At 40.0% G+C, this 20,274-nt stretch overlaps 1 protein-coding gene and 1 long non-coding RNA gene across 2 annotated transcripts; one reads left to right on the top strand and one right to left on the bottom strand.

The window, feature by feature from the left end:
• Nucleotides 1–2: 2 nt before the first annotated feature.
• On the top strand, nt 3–3,177 carry LOC146329675 (uncharacterized). The gene is made up of 4 exons (XR_014769828.1): nt 3–171; nt 262–313; nt 2,564–2,615; nt 2,734–3,177. It is a non-coding gene; the product is annotated as an uncharacterized LOC146329675 (long non-coding RNA).
• A 2,334-nt stretch (nt 3,178–5,511) lies between these two features.
• smcr8b (Smith-Magenis syndrome chromosome region, candidate 8b) lies at nt 5,512–18,649 on the bottom strand. The gene is made up of 6 exons (XM_084714948.1): nt 17,913–18,649; nt 15,093–15,505; nt 12,964–13,715; nt 11,327–11,785; nt 7,973–8,477; nt 5,512–6,060 (listed from the first exon to the last, which is right to left on the bottom strand). The coding sequence occupies exons 1-6, from the start codon at nt 18,099–18,101 to the stop codon at nt 5,610–5,612; spliced, it is 2,769 nt and encodes a 922-aa protein (XP_084571074.1). The 5' UTR covers nt 18,102–18,649; the 3' UTR covers nt 5,512–5,609.
• Between the last annotated feature and the right edge of the window lie 1,625 nt (nt 18,650–20,274).

The following is a 20,274-nucleotide window of genomic DNA, read 5'->3' on the forward strand; positions in this document are numbered from 1 at the left end:
GTCATGTTTAATTTATAAATCACCACAAACCTTTTGAGTTACAAAAGTTCAGATCAGACTTTCTGTTCCCTTTTTATTACTGGATCGTAAAAGTGAGTAGACGGCTGTGGCTCTGACCTGTTGCCTTGTTTCTTTTCATGACCTCTCCTGATGTGGTGATCAGCACCTACTGTAAGTCTCTCTGTCACATGTGGTGATCCTTCACAGCGTGTCTTCGCTGTCGTGGAGTTGATTTAAACTTTTGTCTTTTCTCTCGTGTAGGCAGTCCGGTGGCCGTTAACCTCTACTCCTCCCAAGTGTCGTGCTGTCAGCTGTAAGTCCCGCAACTCTCATCCACTCATCCTTCCTGTCAGAATCCACTTTAAATAGAAAAATCTGTACTGTCTTTGTCTTTTTAGTGATGCGTTATATATTTTTTTTCTTTTAGAGAAACTGTAAATGAAGGTAACTGTGGAGTTTTCACTTAGTGTTTGTCACTAAAATAGATCAAATGAAAGATTGAGGCCGTTCATACAAGGGACCGGTTTAACAAAGATATTTTAGACTAGTCTGTGGTGTTGGACTAGTTTTAATTTTGCTCCTAGATTAATCTGTTGCAAGTTAGACCAATTCACACAAATAAAGACTAACTATAAGCTGAAAAAAACCTTAACCCCAGGCTGACTCAGGCTTAGCAACGGATCAGTAGCACCCAACAACAAAAAAGAGGAAGACTCTGCTCATAATCTGTGGTTTCCTTACATTGCTATGGAAAGAACAAAGATTTCTTTGTGTCTTGCACCATATATCTTTTTTAAATATCTTTGATGCTCCTCTCAATCGTGGGATTAACACTTTTTTTTGTATTGTTACACTATTTGCTAAACTTTCCAAGTAAAATGTCTTTGGAACTGTTAAATTCCTCCATCCATTGTCCTACTGAAGAAAGTCAAGAACTAAACTGAATTCAGACCTTTATCTGAAGCCTGTCTATCTGTTAGATCTAATAATCTAAATCCATCTTTGTGAAACCAGCCCCTGGTATTAACATGCGTCTTGGGTGACCTGGCATGACAATATATCTTCAGATGCATCTGGAGTGACCACTTGTAATCACATCTCACATATGCAAATACACACTAGGGCTGTTTTGTCAGCTGAATGTCTATTACTTGCCATTTGGTCGTTAAAAATTAAAATTCAGCAGCCCCGGCGCTGGGATGATATAACTTTACTATTTGCAGGAATCACGCTTACTTTTTCCAACTGTGTGGAAGTCTGTTGTTTTTACATCACAGATGACAAAGAAAAGCATTAATGAGTCAGAGAAAGCAGAAGTGTGTGTCCCTGCACACCAGGGAGCGTCTCTTCTGTCTGTTCTTCACAGCAACACAACGTTCAGTGTTTTTTATAAGGACAGCACCAGCTTCATGTATTGCAGGCATAGAGCATGAATGATTGAGAATTCGCTATAACCTTTTCACTTCTCTGCACGGTATGCAAATACTTACTTTTGCAAAATATGTTGTTTGTAAGCAGTGGCCTAACAGTGCTAATGTGCCGTGACAAATGGACACATTTTTGCACAAAAATATTTGCAGAATTTACAAGAAGGCACAAATAATTAAGAATTTGTTGTAGACCGCATTTCACAAAGTTTATAAAAGTCATTAACTCTCAAAATCGCACATTTTTTTAAGGGAGTCTGAGGATATTGCAGTTACTAGTGTCTTGTACCGTGTGATAGCAGGTGTAACCAGGTAGTGTTTACATCCAGTAACAGCTTTCTTCTTCCTACCTTTTACTGGTCTGTTGCTCCATTTCATGGCTGATTACTGCCGCCAGCTGTCTTATCAGTGGAACAGAATTAAACCGAGGTATATGTGTTCGCTTGCATGCGCTTCACGTTAACAGGAATATGCATCATCACTGTGTACCAAGGACTTCTCTTTTGCGTGTTAGAGCTAAACATTGCTCCGCAGTGCCCCGTGTGGTCAGAAACTCCACCGGATACTTTAACAAAGTTGTGAATGAGTCATTTTTCAAATAGCGAACACTGATAACTTTTTTTTTGTTTCTCTGTTGATGCTTTTCTGTGCATTCGTATCGCATGCATTCGCCTGGTTTTTACGTGCACAGGTTTTGAGACTAATTAAATGCCACAGAAAAGCTCCATTTCTCGCTCCTCAGCCATCTTTTGTCTCCTTTTCAGTGCAGCTGTGCATCGTCTCCTTCCTCTTTTCAAAAGAAACAAAAACGAAGCACTCAAATACTGATTTGGACTTTAATCACCATAGAAACAGTAGAAGCTTCAAAGCATTCAGCCCCAGCTAGAACATATAATTTCATTATATTGTTCTTGAAGGTTTCTAAAGGCAGTGGCTCCAAAACTGTATTTAATGGCAGTCAGTCTTATCTAGCTAAGTACAGTCTCTGTGCTCATTCATCATATTTGACCAGTCCATCACAAATGTGAGACGTTAGAACAAGTTTTCCTTTTTAACTTGATAAATAGCTGAATTGATGAGTCATAGCTGATGTGTGGTTGTGTCATAATTTTATTTTATTTTTTCTCTCTCCTCAGGGCTGATTCTGTCTCACACTAAAACTCCATTTGCACAAAAAACAACCGAACTGTAAGTGTCTCAGATGTGTGATTAACTTGCTTTACATTTCATGTAATTGCTCCTTTTAAACAGCAGCTGACGTGTGTTGAAATATACTTTGGGTTTTTTTGTCCTTGATCAGTTCTAGCTGGGCCTGAATCCATTCTGATGTTCCTGGCATCAAACACTGGGGTCACAGCGCTCTCCTCTAGACTGTGTCGTGGAGAGCTGCCCAAGCGACAGATGAATGTGTCTGACACAGACGTCAGAAGTGACCGGGACAGACAGACCAGGTGCCGATACACAGATGAAGAGACTGTAAACACCCTCATTGTTATTCATTTAATAACATTATAGAGACACTTTATTTTGTTTTGTTCTTCAGTGACTCGATCAGTGTTTGTTCAGCACACTGATGGTCTGAACTGGTTACAAGTTTAACTGCTACAACACTGGTGTTATTATTATAAGTTTTTTTTGTATAGAAATGATGCAATTATGTAATATTAGAAATGAAATGGAAAAATTGACTGTTCTGTGAACTGCTTTGTTAAAATTATGGAAAAGGAAAAATAAAGCATTGGTTGCTCCAGATTGCGATATTATTGCTTAGATTTCCTCATTCAGAATCCAAATGTAAAATATATTATGAGATTATTGTCAGAGTAAATATACACACTAAAATCGGCTCATATTGGCATCAAAAAAGTAACAAACAAAAGTACAGTGTAAAACAAGGAGGTTGTTGCTATGTCATAGCTCTATGACTCAGATTAAACAATAACCTAATTAATAGTTTATTGTTTAAACCTCGTCTGTATTCACTGGGGTTCAGCTAAAACCTGCTGTACAAATGGTTTGACTGATGTCTAAAGCCACCGCAGTAAAACTGACCTGAAATTTCTGATGCTTAGATTGTAAAATAAATAAAAAAAAGTATCTGCCACCAGGTATGATGGTACAAAATTAACAACAGCTGATTAAAATGTAATATAGAGTTGATTAAAAAAATCTAGATTTATTTCTAAAGTGAGATAAGAGCAGAGAAACTCTGAGTTCTGAGAAACTCAGAGGAAAAGTTTTTGAAATTCGCTCATGCAATTACTTCCTGGATTCTCTGCTGGTTGCTTGGCAGACTGAAGAAACAGTCTGGTACACAAAGCAAGGAAGCTAAAAAAAAAAAAAGATTTTCATTGCTTCACTTTGCCAAATAGCTGTTCTATGATCCAAATATCACTCTCTCCAAACCAACCAAACTCCTCAGGTAAAACCAGTAATTTTACTTTGCTGAACACGGGAGCTGCTGGTCTACTGCTGCCTCGGTCTGTTTGCTGTTTTTAAAGGTCAGTTAGGATTCAACCAAATCTCTCAATAACACCAACAACTAACAGATCGAGGCAGCGGCAGACCAGCAGCTCCCGTGTTCTGCAAGATAAAACTGCTGTTTTGCAAAATGAGTCTGGTGGCTTTGAAGAGAGCAATATTTGGCTTTTATAACACTGGTTTTCTGTTGCTATAGGAGTGAAAATATTGTAAATACAGCATACACTTTAACTGATAATGATTTTTTTTTCAAATACATATAACCCTCACACAACTCCACTTCACAAAATCTGAACTATCCCTTTAAAAGTTCTAATCTATGCCCATCAATAGATTTTTAACTCTAACATGAACTCATTTGAATTGTGCACGCAGCTGATCCTGTGCTTGTTGTAAGAGAGCAGTGGTGTTAAACTTGGCTCACAGCTGGCAGAAACCCTGAGAGATCCAGTCTGAGCCCATTTTAAACTGCAGCTAAACTGGCTAAAGGCTAAACGACAGAGCAGCAGACCTGATAGACTAGTTACAGTCGAGTGTAAATAAAGTTACCAGTCTATGTAGTTGTGGACCACCAAGATCCACAAGAAACAATACTGTGCCAGTTTAACAGTAATCTCAGATCTGTTCAGTTTTTTTTTTTTTTTTTGCCTTCTTAAATAATACAGTGTTGATATGTGGCTCAGTTATCTTAAAGGGATCGTCCTGACTGTTTGAAGTGAGGTTGTATGAGGTACTTATTCATAGTCAGTCTTTTACCTACAGCAGATGGTGTTCAGAGAGAAGTAATGATGTAGGAAGCTAAGTAATGTGGGTATATCGATTATAATAACATTGAAGCCACTTAAAAAAATGTCCATGTTAAAAAAATTAATATTCATTCAAGTATATTCTATATTTAGCATTTTTTTTACTGCTTTACTTTGCAATTAGACTGATTGAAAACTGCTGTTATATAAATCCAATGTTGCAACAAGGCTCCACTGGGAAAACAGTAATTTTACCTCACAGAAGACGAGAGTTGCTGTAGTTTGTTTGTGTTACTGTGTGACTTCTGTGTTTTAAAAGGCAAGTTCAGATTCCAGAAGTCACACAGTGACACAAACTAGCCAATCAAGTGCAGCCTGGTTGCTCTGGAGAGAGCGATACTTGCTTCAACGGCCTCCCATCGAAAAACTGTCACAGATTTTTTTTTAAGGAGGCTTAAACACACTTTGCTGCTGATCCTGTCCACAGCAGTTCATTGTTTAGCTTCCTACACTAGAACGACAGCTGTGTCTCCAAACAGGGGGCGTGTCCACCGCCATCTACTGTAGGTAGCACACTGACTATCAATAAGTACCTCATGCAACCCCACTTCAAATAATCCAAACTATCCCTTTAATGTTCTCATATTACTTTAGTAATAATCCTCTATTTTAAAAACACCAAACCTCATAAAAAACAGTTCAGTACTTCAGCGGTCGAGGCTGCCAGCATGTAAAAGTTTTTGGTGCCAGTGAGGCACTAGTGCACTTGTGTCCAGTAACTCAGAGGTACCCGACTCACACAGCATCATGGAAGTAAAACACATGCATTCACACTAAAATTCACAGTTGCAGACGACATAACTCTGCGTCAGTCAGTATTCTGGAGAAATCAGTGCATTTGTTTGTAGTTATAAGAACAGAATCTTTGAGTCGAGTGCTTTTGTTCATCCAGTGTTTATGTTGCAGTTGTGTTTCTGTGCAGCTGCACTGAGGAGTAGGAGAATCTTAAAACCGGTGGCCCACGTCCTGCGTGGCGCTGTTTGATGAGGTCAGACAGGAAACGCATCACTCTCAGATCGTTCTCACTGCTGCAGAATCCTCGTTTGAGCAGCAAGTCGTCCTCCTCTGTCCTGCCCGTCCCCCCAGCAGGTTTTGGACTCCTTTGTGAAGCAGGATGAAACGTGTAGAGCAGAGCCTGGTTGGCCAGCGCGGTCAGGCAGCTCTCCAGGTGCAGCAGGTAGGTGATACCCCGGCTGATGCCGGTGTGAGGGTCGGCCAGTCTGCCGATGAGAGAGCCCGAGTATGACGGGCAGTGCAGCGTCCTCTGGTCCAGGTCCAACAGGGCCAAATAACGACTGTAGCGGGTCAGAGAGTGCAGGATGCTGGCTGAGGAGCTGGAGGACGATCTGGTCAAAGAGAACAGAGTTAATTAGATTTCATTTTTCTGCATTATGCATTAAAAGACAGTATTGACTAAGTGGAAGTTGTGTGATTTGATGCTCCTTCAGGGCTAAGCACAGTTAGGTTTTACAGCAGGTTAGCGTACACTTGTTTTATCAGAGCTTTCACTGACAACAGCTGCCTGCTGCTGTTGAAAACAATGATGGTCAGAGCAGTGAGAGTTAGCCAAAACAGTTGATTCCATGAAAAACAAAAAAGATGTTTTCCTGTATGTTTTCTTTCCTCCTATACTATCTCTCTGTCTCTCTCTCTCAACCCAACTGGTTGTGGCAGATGGCCGCCCACACTGAGCCTGGTTCTGCTCAGGATTTCTGCCTGTTCAAGGGAAGATTTTCTTGAATCACCCACCTATTACTCGGTTACTTACCCCCCCCCCCCCAAACGTCGTTTGACACAAAATATTAACTGAAAAATGATTTTTATTGATTTAAAATTGATTTTATTGCCCCTCCAGAACCTAAGATCGAAACTGTATCTATAGCAACCGTCTGTTCCTCATAGCAACGGTCTAAAAACGAACCTCTGCCTCTCAATCAGCCTTTTCATGTAAAGCCATCAAAGACTGGAACAGGCTCCCCGACGCTCAGAAAATATCACAAGTTCTCACAGTTTCTCATGTGATATGAAAAACTGGATTTTCAGCAGTCAGTCTTGTCAGCACTGATCTTAGATGTTAGAGTTTTCCGCAGTGGGTTCACAGATGTTATTTGTATTCTGCAGCCTGTACCTACCATATTTATTGCATAAGGGAGAGAAATCAATAACTTGGTCACTGAAAAATTTACTAACTGTATTTTGTATTGCATTTTGACCATGTAGTGTGCACATTATGTAAGGCAGCAGTACTGGTAATCTGGTCACTTTATAAGGTAGTTATTGTGCATTTCATTTTGTTTTCTGTACAGTGTGCACCTATCACTATCACTGTTACGCACATGGATTTACTGTAGTCTATGTTGCACCTTGAATTTTATTTATTGCGTCTACTTGTTATGTGTAGGACTACAGATGGAAATCTGGTGCAACCATGTTTTCATTTCCCGTAAATGATCAATGTCATTGCACACTGTCCTTTCATAAATCAAATAAACTAAACTAAATATACACAAATGACAAACCTTGAAATGCTGTAACTGACCAATCAGAATCGATTATTTAACACAGCTGTGTGATGATACAGAATAAGCTACCCAGCAGCATTAAAGTCATTCAAATAAGATCCACCTTTACCAGCTGCAACACTGAGGAAAAATACACATTAATGCATCAATATAATAATATAATAAAATATTCTGAAATGCCAGTCTGCATGATGAGACTTTTACTTTTGGTATTTTAAGTAAATTTTGGTGCTCATACTTTGTACTTGTATGTTTTTTGTGCAGTTACTTATAACAGAGTTTTTGTTTTTTTTTCACTGAAGCAATGCTACTTTTGCTCAAACAAAATATCTGGATACTTTTTCCAACACTGGAGTCAATTAACTTTGTTAAGTTTTGAGTTTGTCTTGTAATATCTCTTCTGCAATTCGTAAACCTTCCCCTGTCAAATACTCACGATATTATTATTATTATTATTATTATATAGCAAATTCCAGAAACAAACTGAAACAAAACTATAATATCCCTGGTGCCTGTTGTTGTTTTAAGTATTTCAGTGATTTTCACCACTCTCTTAAAGTTCATCTCTGTATGGATAATTTTTCTAAGAGCCCAGACAAATAAAAGTAAGCAACCAAGAAAATATGTCAGGGTATCTAAAAATAGTAATTCTGTAATGAATTAAAAAGATATAAAACAGAGTGTAAATTAAGGAAAAATATGAAAATACAAAGACCAGCAGGTGAGCAGTGGTTACCTGTGTATCCCTATGAGTCTCCAGGTGAGCAGGTCGGTCAGTTGAAGCGGCGTCGTCAAAATCAGCATCACAGCGTTTCCATCAGGACCGGGAGCCGGCAGGAAGAGACTCAGAGCGTCCACCAGCTTTTTGACCAAACTCTCGTCTCCTCCGATGACAACCAGCGGCCGGCCGCTCAGGAGGCAAAACACGGCATGCTGGGAGAACGAGTTCTGTTTGAGGAACCTGAGGGCTCTGAGTCCAGCCTTCCTCCTCCTCCTCTTAACTGAGTGGGAGGCGCTGCTGTGGATATTCTGGGTGGGAGAGGGCGGCTCTGAGGAGCCGTGGATGCTGGCGCAGTCAGACGCCTCGTCGACGCTCAGCAGCCTGAGGGGAGCGGAGGGCCGAGAGCACCACTGGTCAACCTCGGCCAGGGTGACAGGAGGGGCGAAGATCACATGAAGCTGAGGCACCGACTGCACCGGCTGATGGACTTCAGACCACTGAGGCGTCGACTCCGCTGCTTCTTCAACTAATAACAAAAACACAAAAATAGTTTATTACATGTTAAAGTAACTGTCCGGTTTATTATCTTCATAGTTATATCTCCATTTCTAACAGTAAAAATAATATTGTACTGACCAAGTTATTATTAAAACAATGCCACATAAACAACATCTCACTTGACAGTTGCTGCTCTCACTACAGCAATATTAACGGCGCTGTCTCATCAATGTTAGGCTTAAAAAATGTATATGGTGGTTGAAAATCAACTGTGGTTTTCTGTCGTGAGACGCGGTGACTTAAACCAGGAGTGAGCAAGAAAAGTAAAAATAATACATTATTTATTAAGCTATGAGTAGAGGGAAAGTCTGCAAGCAGCTAGGCTAATCTATTCAAAGTAAAATGCCACAGGCTCAAGCTAATGGTGACGAGAAAAAAAAGTTGTTTGTGAACGCTGACAGTTTTTATTGAATTTTACACTTTTGTTGAATGTTGCCGTTGTTAAACCATGTTTCATGTGTGTTCATAGATACAGTGTAAAATTGACTGCTTTTAACTGTTTACAATAGTCATATGATATCATGTATTATTGAACGCAGGTCCCTGTATCAAATCAAGTAGAAATCAAATTGTGGCAGACTTTGTGATGTCAGCAAATATCAAATCATTGTGCAAAGAATCAATACATTATTGTATTGTGATGAAACTTGAGATTTGCACACCCAGTTGTTCCTGAAATGTGGAAACACCAATGGAGCAAAAAACCATAAGCAGTCGGAGGATCAGACAGGTTTTAAACAAACTTATTTGGAGGAGAAACTCAGGCCAGTGGTCAAAATCCAAACTGTCGTAAACATACACCACAGGCTCACTTCCTTGTTTAACTTTGACCCGGTGCACATTGTTTTCCATGCACTGAGGAAATATTATCAGCGTTCTGTGGTGGACTTCTGATTTTACCTCTAAATGAAGTGACTAATTTACAACCTAATCGTCTGTTTGTCTTTCTTGTCCCATCTGACTTTGCTGTAGCCTAATCCAACTGAACAGAAAAAAATATGCTGGGACGTCTCTGTCTGTCATTTCTGGACATGCTGCTTCTGTCCTTCATTGTCTGCTGTCTTTGTCTCTGTTTCACTGTGGGTGGGCCTTAAGTAGCTTCTCCAGACACACAATGACAACACCATTTATTACAATTATTTCTGGGAAAATATATTTAATTATAATTAAATATAATTATTAGAAACAGTGGCCAAAATTACAAAAATAGAATGTCTCATTCACATAAAACACCAAACATTATCATAATGAAAAAATCAAGCATGGCTGCTGTTAATGTTGGTAAATTTTGGCTGCACTTTTTCTTTCATTCTTGTGTGTCTAATTCTCTATAGTTACTATAGTTACAGCAATATATCTACTTTATGGAAGCCTCCAGTCATGTGCAGTGAGGCACATGGACAAATGAAATAATTGACAGACTTACTACAGGCCTGCGACAGCCACAGATACAGGATTTTCCCCCTTGTTTTGTCAGAGCATTTGATTTATGGATCGCCGTTGGGATGTAAAGAGAAATTAGACAAATAAAATACACACCTACTCTAGCTTTAAAGAAAATAAGAGATCACTTGTAACACAAGCTGCCATGTTTTTTTTTGCACTTTGAGAACCTGTAACAACCCCAGTTCTGTTCACTGACTGGCTGCTGTTGTCAGCTGCCACTCAAGTTTCACTCTTTGTCTGGTATTATTTGGAGCTGAGGACTGAGTTTTAGATTCTCTTACTTGTCTGCAGGCCTCCCAGCTCTCTGCTGTTTGCCAGAGGTATAAGACTGTAAGGGGTCAGATTATGGCAGAAACAAACATGTAACAAATAAAGAAATAGAGAGCTTGAGAGACGAGTTTCTCAGCTCCATGCAGCTGGCCAATCACAGCGTGAATGTTGAATTCTTGGTTTCAGAAAGTTAGAAAAGGTCGGACGCAGCACCCCGATCCAATGTAGAAAGGATGTGTACGTGTGTGTGTGTGTGTGTGTGTGTGTGTGTGTGTGTGTGTGTGTGTGTGTCAGGGGTGTTTCTGAAGCTACTGACCGACTGGAAAGCACTTCTGAAGAGGCATATTGGAAACTTGAGACATAACATTTGGATATGCATCTTTTTCTCTCTGCTCATTAAAAACTGATTATATTGACAATAACCTCCTTCAAAATTAGTCAAATAAATGTGAACATAGTCTTAAAGGGACAGTTCACCCCCCAAAATACAATATTTTCCCTTTTAACTGTAGTGCTGTTTATCCATTAGATTGTTTTAGTGTGAGCAGCAGAGTTTTGGAGATATCAGCTGTAGAGTCGTCTGCCTCTTCTCCAATAGAACTGTTTTCCCTTTCTACCAAACTACACCAGACAACCGAATCACCGCACAAAAATAAATGTTCATCTATTCAGACTAGAGGCTGCATCCTGGGCTGTCATGTGCACAAAACCCTCGTCCATGAGTAGATGTTCGCTTCCCTTCTGCACGGTGATACAGTTGGCAGGTGTTTTTTGGTAAAAAGAAAATAGTTCCTGCATGAAACTGCTCACAACAAGGTTTGAATTATCTTGAGTAGCTGGGTTATGACTCCTGGAAAGAAACATTACTGTTCATTACTGCATCACGAGCTAAGTAACATCAAGTTCCATTACCCTGGAGAGAAGGCAGACATCTCTATCTCTCCCAAACTTTGCAACTCCATAACAATCTAGATGGATAAATAGCACTACAGGTAAGAGAAAGAAATCAGTATCTTTGATTTTGGGGTGAATTCTTCCTTTAAATTGTGTTTATAGGTCTTTTTTTAGACATGAATATTGCAGCAGATGTATTACCTTGCAGTAGTTTGGACGTCTTCTCAGGTTTGTCTTCATGGATTTGATTGTTCTTCAAACACTCAGTGAGCTGCTCCTCTTTGATCGTAACCTCATCACTAACAGATTTTTGCTTCAAGGACTTTTCACTGACGACACGGCCGTCATCTTCCTGAACAGTTTCATCTTCATTTACTAAAGCAGATCCATTCACTGTCGCCTTCTCCTCTTTGAGGACATCGTCAGATTTACTCTCCGTCTGTATTTCCTCTTCGTTCTCAAAGCCGTTGCTCAGAGGTTGCTGCTCTGCCTCTTCCTCTGTGATGGCGGTGAGGTCGTCGGGAAAGATGGACTCGGTGGTGCTGAGAACCTCGATGCTGTCCTCACTGTTGGCTCGTTTGGCGTACGCTCGCACACGCCTGACGCCTGCGTCTACTGTGGCTCGCCTGTACGAGGTGTCCGTCATCCCGACTGGTGTTTCTGTTGAAGAGAGTGAACTGTCAGACGATCCAGTTGATGATCAGCTCGTCATGAAGCCTCTGCCTGAAGCCTGAAGCCTGATAACGAGCTGATCATCTGAATCAGGTGTGTTTGAGCAGGGAAACATCTAAAACATGCAGGGTGGTGAGTTCTGAGGACGAGGACAGGAGAAACACTGGATTGTCATCCAGTTTGAGATCAGTCAAGTACTATCCATCTATCTGTCTATCTGTCTGTCTATCTATCCTGCTGAGTACATAATTCTAAATGTAATAAGTAATCAGCCTCTGCATGCTTTAAAACTATTTATTCAGTATATTTCCAGAAAATGTACTATATACTGATAAGTATTTTTACCTGTATCAGGATAGGAGATTTTTGTTATAATCACACAGCCCTACAATGAAATGCCAAAGCTGAGGAAAACTCCTGTAACAAATTTCCATGAGCTCCAGATTTCTTCAAAGTCTTTGTTTTGTCTGACCAACAATACAAAAGCTAAACAATTAATGAAATGTACAGTGACATAAAACCAAAAAAGAAAATTTCTGTTTATCTATTAATCAACTTTGTCCCTTCCTCTTTCCTGTACTTAGATACGCTATGTGCTACGCCTGTTTTGAAAGAATAAAATATTTTTAGGTGGTTAAAAAATGTTGTGATGTATATAGTCACATCAAAATACTTGCTAACATTATCCAACTTCAGATATGACGATGTGTGTGTGCCAGTATCCATACTACCATACTATTTAGTGTGCCAGAAGCAGATTTAGTATGTCCCAATAAACAGTGTTAATTTTTTTCAGTATGCAAGCCAGCCTTTGTGATGGACGTATGAGCAAGAGGGTCAGAGTTCAAGGCCTGATTCTGTGCATACTGCATGCAACAGTACATACTTTGTAAGGACAGCTGCAGCTGTTATGGCACAGAGCAAAAAGGGGCTGGACTTAAAAAGAGTAAATTTTAACGTGTGTGTACAGAAACCAGAAGATAAAAGATGCAATTAAACATTATTTTATTTCAATGTCTATTTTTTAAGTGTTAGTCTGTTAAAATATGCAGAAACAGACTCTATGTTCCAGATCTAAGGTGTAATCTGTTAGTTGCTGCTGTTATTTTTTGCCACCATTTTCCCCAAAGATATTTATTTCCAATAATCATCGATTTATTTGGTACCTTTGCCATCAGATCCAGCGATGATATGCTGCGTCCGATAAGACTTCTCAGTCCCGAGCACTTCAATGCTGTCACCGCTGCTCACACTTCCTGTCATGTCCATGGAGACACTGGGGTCAGGGGTCATTGTCCCAGCCTCTCCTGCCTCCAGTTTGATGGGTATCTCCTCCACGCAGGAGAAAAACGACTCCAGGCTCATTGGTTCTGACTGCAACGCCTCGACGCCACTCTTACTCCCCGTCGCCCTCTGTAGCTCCGCCTCCGCAGTCTCTCTCTCCTCATCATCTCCGTCCTCTGGGCTCCACAGTTCAAACAGGAAGTTGATGAGGGTGAGCCTCCTGGACAACGAATGTGTGACACGAGCAGTTCGCAGTACACTCCTGTCGCCACGTAGGCGGCGCTCTGTGTCAGCAAGCTGCTCTTTCATCAGTGACAGGAAGTAGGCGTTGCAGAGGTCCTCCAGAGGTTTCAGGTGGCGCTCAGACCTGCAGGAAGTGGAGGTGGAGGTGAAGGGAAAGGGCTCAGGGGGCAGCAAGACAGTTAGATCAGTGAGGGAGTCAGCTGGGTCGTAGGGCAGGAAGTCAGGTTGTTTCAGCTTCCTGTTTGGGTAGGAAGTGACCTGGCGGAGGAGGTCTCTGTGATTTGAGATTGAGCGCTCCACAGCTTCGAGCTCTACTTTTTCTCCACCCTCTGTGACACCATTCGCCGTCCTCGGATGTTCTGTGTCCTCAAGCAGAGTCAGCCGTGTGTACCTGAAACAGTCAGAAAGTTTTATTTAAACCTTTTACATAAACTTCTCACTTCTGTGTTTTAAAGGGTTAGTTTGGCTTCACCAAAGTCACACATTAACACAAACTGACTAACCAGTGGAGCAGGGGTCGACCAGCAGCTCCCATGTTCTATGAGCTAAAATAAACTACTTTTCCCAAACAAGTTTGCATTTTCAGAGAACAATATTTGCCTTACACAATCGCTGTTCCCGGTCAGAAAAGGCTGTCTGACTTTAAGGTAAAGAGGTGAAAATATTCTAAATATAACGTACACGTAAACTGATACTGATATTTTAGGCAGCTAAAAATATAGCTACCTAAAACTAGCTGTGCATTAATTAGCTTCCTTCAATGGTTCTCCTGCTGCTTCTCCAAAATGGAAGGGTGTCAATCACCATCTATTGCAGGTAAAACACTGACTATAGATAAGCACCTCATACTTATTTATTTAGTTTTATGTTATCTGATATTCAAGTACATGTGTTTAACATGTAGGTGTTTTCACTTTTATATGTTTCATAGTTTAATGCTGTCAGAGGATATTCAGTATGTTGCTGTGGCAGTAAAGCTTTGATGGCGGGTGTTAAATGTTTTTTTAAATAAAGATTAATTGATAAACTGATCATTAATTTTAGCAATGATCGATAAACAAAAGAGCTTCCAGTTTGCGACCCTAATCGAAGCAGAATATTTTGTGAGATTAAAAACAAGTTGAGAATTTTATAAATAATTACATCAATGCTTTTTCAACAAACTTTGAATTTTGGACTTTACAACACTCCTCACTTGAAATGTCTGGATCACGTGAGTCGTAAACAATCCTGTGCAGCAACCACTGGAATCTAATTATACACTACAGTACTAACATCATTACTATTTATTAGCGCGGCCTAATATTTATCTGCAACTGTGCAGAAATACCGCGTTTAACCAGAATGAATAGACATGCAAAAAAACCTGTGCACCATCTGAATGTTAATTTAGAATTTATAATAGACCTTTGATGAGGTTTAATCAGTCAGAAATGTGCACTGCTGTTCACATGTAGTAGAGACCAAACAACACTGGATTTTCAAGGTCAATGTCAGAGTTTGGGGGAAAAAAACAATCAATAATGATATATGGATTCATATATTTTAAAGATAAACATAACTTAAAAAAGGTTTTAATAAGAATATGAAATATCCTTTTCACATCACTGTTCTGCAATTTGTTGTTACTTATCAGTTGATAAACTGACGAGTATTGATATATCTGTAATAAGCTGATATTGATCAGCAGCCGGTGGTGGATGTTGATGTATCAGTCAGGCTCTAATACATGTGAACATGTATATTTGTCATTTCATGCTGATCTTACTCGAGCTCCTGTAGTTTTCTCTGCAGCTCCATAGAAAAAGCTTGTCTGTTCCCCGTCTTGAGGCTGTCGGCGGCCTGAGAGAAGCACGTCGACAGCTCAGAGAAGTTCTCCATCAGCTTCGCCTGGTCCGAGCACACGTACGCCATGCAGAAAGGACGCACCATACCCCGAGCCTCCAGGTCGTACAGGGTCACATGGTGAACGTACGCGAACGCGTCCTCGGCCGAATCTCCCAGAATCACTCGGGAGTCCTCGCTGAAGTTGAGGCGGGGGCCGGGGGAGGAAGGAGGGGCGTGGCCGGGGCCGGACGCCTGGTAGTCCACGGACATGATCCGAACAGAGAAGTGGTTGAGGTCAAATGATCCGATGACTCTGGGGTCGTCTGGTATCGTCAGGACGGGCTTGGGTCCCACCTGGAAACAATAAATATAGGTTATATAATATATGGGCCGTCAATAATGATTGTTTTAGTCAATGAAACATTAGAAAAAGTTGAAAAAACCCTTTTACAATCACTCAGCAGGTCTGATGTAGAAGGGAAACAAGGGAAAGACTTCCAGTACTATGCATTTAGTACTTAGAGACACTCATTCTTCCAAGAGACGTTTAAGTTTTAGTTGCTGATATTTTTAATAATATTTGTGATTTTTTAAATTACTGTGTCTGTGTGTGTGATGGCTGTTTTGTGTGACTTCCTCCCTCTTGTGAAGAGTATATATATATATGTGTGTAATTTGTTCTCAGGTCTCTCTTCTAAACAAGATCATAATCTCATTGAAACTTCCTGATAACTTAAGTTTAACTCTGTATCAGTTGCAACACAACAACCACAGCAAGAACTGAGCTGCAGCATTAATGTTGTTGAGGAAATGCAGCAACATTATCATGCATGTGTCTCTAAAAAACAAAAGATAATAGATTAAAAAAAATGTAAAGACTTAAAGCACTGAAGCTTATAAAAGTTCGTAGAAGCTCTGAATATTTAACTTTAAATAACCAATTATAAATAATTGATTGGTTATTCACAAGTGTTATTTTTGTTTGGCCAAAATGAGTAAGCAGTGTACAATTTATCATTATTCTTATTGAATCCCAGACGGTTACACTACAGAGCTACACTACACATCTTATTTTATCGTTCTACATACCTCAGACGTCACTTTGGAAAATTGTGATGAGCAACTTTCACATTTTTTTGACATTTTATCAACTTGATTAGTTGATCATGAAAAAAGGGGCAGATTATTTGATAGTGTTAGTTGCAGCTAGGACTACATGCTACAGTAAAAATAAAAAAAATGCTGTTCTGCAGCTTCTGATATTTAGATACTGCACTTGCCCTTATTAGGATTTTGATAATATTTCAGTTCATTGTGCAGCCTTTGCTGCAGCCTCACTGTATGAAGATTTATCATTTGGATTTCTAGTTAATTTTTCTTCTTCCACTTAATTTTCACCCTCCTCTGCTGATGTATATCTGTATGACTTTAATCTATTTTTTTTTGCTCATTTCCTTTGCTCTGCTCTTATCGTTTTGGTATCTTTATGATCTGTTTTTGTGCTGCTGTTACACCTTAGAGTACTTCCTCAAAGGTTCAATAAGGTCTTATCTTTGAGAACCTCAAGTTTCACATCATAAAAGTATAAAACAGGTAACAGAAAGTCCCTTTTATATATTTTGAAATGATTTGCAGAACACTATACCAATCTTACAGCACGCACAGGTCTAAAAACACAAGCAGAGTAAAAAGTATTCAGATCCTTTAACTAAGTAAAAGTACCAATACAGCAAAGTAAAAATACTTTATTACGAAAAAATTCCTGCATTAAAAATCCTGCTTAAAAAAAAGTACATATGTATTAGCAGCGAATCATTGTAAGAGTATTAAAGTAAAAGTACTGGTTTGGTCCCTCAGACTGATGGGCGACATTATTAAACGTGACATCATTAAATCATTAAAACAGAAGCATCAGTGTGTGAGCAGCATGGTGACATTACAGCTGATGGAGGGTCGGCTACATTTAAGTACTAATATACAGTTTTATATACAGGAGCAGATAAATCTGAAGGCTCATGAGATGATAAACTCACTTTGACTGAAACTGCAGTATATGATACGATTAGTAGGAATGATCATTTTTGTGCACACTTTCCATTTTTTACTGAAAAAAAATCGTAGAGATGTGACATTTGTTGGGGTTTCTACCAAACAAGCAAGTTTTCTTACATCTGGAGAACAAGATTCACAGACCAGAACATCTCTGCAGCACTACAGTACTTCATTATAATAATGTTTCGTCACACATTTAAAAAAAAAAAAGGAATTTGGGTCTGGCTCTGCAATTTGGATATTTTTTTGCGATTTCAATAATATTGCAATTGACTGTGCAGCCCTAATAACTATGTATACAAAAACATATACAGATTATTATAAGAAATGGTTCAGAAAATATCAAAAATAATAAAAAATAAAGAAAAAACACTGAATGACAACGTGTCAAAACTTTTGACTGGTGCTGTACATAAAATGTTGCCCATAGAACTTAAACATAAAAATAATCTACATTATGTTCTGTTAAAAAAGGTTTCATATTGGTACATACTGGACAGCATATATGTCAATACCGATATAGACTCATATAGCGATGATGGGCAAAATTTTGGCTGTTAATATCGGTGGGGATCGACTTGTTATATTTAATTAAACCTGTCAGATAATTGTGATGAAGTAAAAACTACAATATTTCCCTCTGAAATTGTTGCAGCATTACATTATAAAGTGGCATCACAAAATTGCACCTTAGTACAGAAGTACACACCTGTTCTGAGAACTCAGCCACCAGTATGAAGTCTCTGTTAAACTGGGCGGCGGTGGTCCAGGGATGGGACGCAGGGAAAAGGGGGACAGACAAGTCTTCAGGTAGAGCCTGAGCCTCCTGGTCCTGATCTTCTCCGTCTCCAAACGCTCCAGAGCCGGTGAAGGCCAGCAGGTCCGGTGACCCGATCATCTTCAGCCGGTGAGGAGCTCAACCCCATGGAGGTCCGTCGGCGTCCACCCTGCAGCCGCTTTGATCTACCGGGCTCCGGGCTGATCAGACACCGCCATGTCCCGGTGCCGCCCGGTCGGCCTCTGACGGTGAGTCAGCTGTTTGGACGGGACGCTTCAACAACAACCGGAGAGTTAAAAAAAAACTTGTTGCGCAGTTGTTTGCTCTCATGAAGCGACTGATACCGAAGCGGTACCAAATTAAAACTTAAAGGACTCGCCTATCCGCTTCCCTTTAACAACTGCAGTCTCGTAAACAAGCGGCGTTTTCGGGAACAGACATCCGAGAAAACTTAACGGAGAAGTGAAAGTTCCCTGCGGGCGGCCGTCACACGGTTAGCCGACGTTTGTCCCGGGATTTGTGTTCCTCTTTTTCGTAATTAGTGAGCCAACTTTTAGCCTAAAGTTGACCTCGGTGTAATGTATTTACCCGGCAAACTGACCCCGCTACACCCATATTTAGCCATGTGACAGACGCCGAGGACGCGCAGATACCGCTACTTGACTTGCGAAAGCGGCTCCTGATGGAAAACCAGGGTCGTCTCCAGAAGGGAACCTTTGATTTGCGAAACTCTCGCGAGATATGTTTATTCACTGTGCCTCGTACAATGTATTTATGTTTTACACTATGACAGGGCTGTGGATAAGGTGTAGTAGGTTTACTGACAGAAAACAACTTGGTCAGGGTTTAGGGGAAGAGCAGGGTTTGGGTTAAATATGATGGCTCTCTCGCGAGACCTTTCGCTGGTCTGGGGTTCCGTTCGAGACACGAGCGAAAAAAAATCTGTGGTCATGTCAGACACAACAATGAAGACTTCCGCTCGTCACTTTCAAAATAAAATACTTTAGTTTAACAACCGCTAGAAATACACTCAGTATTTAGAAAAAACACTTGAGAAATTATGGGTTTGTATTTTTCACTGGGCTTGATATTTATTTCGTTTTCATATTTTGTTTTCAGTTTATTTTCAGTTATTTTCCAGAGCTTTTTTCAATTTATTTTTAGTCAAAGGTGGAAGGTACAAATTACAAAATTGTTTTTGTCTTCTGATGCTTTTTTTCCTTCTTTCTCGAACCCTGGAGGAACCCCATTGTTGTTATAACAGTATGATTTAAGGGCTTATATAAAGCAATGTTGTTGCACTGTCTTGCACTGTAGCTCAGTGACACAGGCATCTGCCATCCACTGGTGTCAACATCCTTGTGGTGACCGGGGATCAGGTCCTGTCAGCTTTGGTCCTGATGGAGTTGGAGCTCTGTACATCACTCCTACACAATGGCAATTTTATCTCGGATCTGATTAGACCATATTTTACACATGTGGACACAGTTAAAAGCAAGTATATTTCCCGTCTAACACGACAGTGATGAAAAAGTTGTGTTGGCAACAGTCAGAGCCCCTGTTTAAACTCCCACTTCAAGTTCCAAGGTGACCTCCAAACCTTAAACCCAGTGATAACAATTAACAAACCAATACAACTTCTGAACCTCTTATAAACCAGTGAAAGGGTGCCAAGGTGGTGTTCTAATCCTTTAACACATTGTCGATGGAACAGAAAAGCAATCTCATACATATTTGTTTCCTCCACATTTGAAAATGAAGCGGACCTCAGCAGGGCCCTGTTGAAACATGTTCACCTGAAAACCAGCCGTCAGCTAGTCCTGGTAGATTTTCCCATTGAAAGAAAGTAGTTCCTACATGAAACTGCTCACAACAAGGCCTGTGGATTATCTTGAGCGTCAATGTTTTTTAGTATCATGGTTTCTGGAAACAGATGCTGGTGTTCTCTAGATGGATAAATAGAACTACAGGTAAGAGGAAAATATCAGATGAACCTTTAAAGGATGGGATGACGTTTTTTCACACCTATCTGAAAACTATATTCAGATGTTAATTTGGTACGATGAAAACATTACTGGTCACTGTAATACCAGCTCCTGTTTTCTGCTTCTTACTGGCCCTGAGGAGATCCCTTCCTAAAGACAAAATCCTCTGTCCTTATTCAGTCAAACTTATTTATTGGCCAAGTATGTGTGAACATACAAGGAATTTGACTCCCATTTTAAGTGCTATTCTGTATAAAATATCAATTTGAAACTTCAGCTGAAGCTAGAATGCATCTTGAATGAGGACT

The sequence above is a fragment of the Lutjanus erythropterus genome, chromosome 3, assembly GCF_056507025.1.
Source record: "Lutjanus erythropterus isolate fLutEry1 chromosome 3, fLutEry1.hap2, whole genome shotgun sequence".
NCBI lineage: Eukaryota > Metazoa > Chordata > Actinopteri > Lutjaniformes > Lutjanidae > Lutjanus > Lutjanus erythropterus.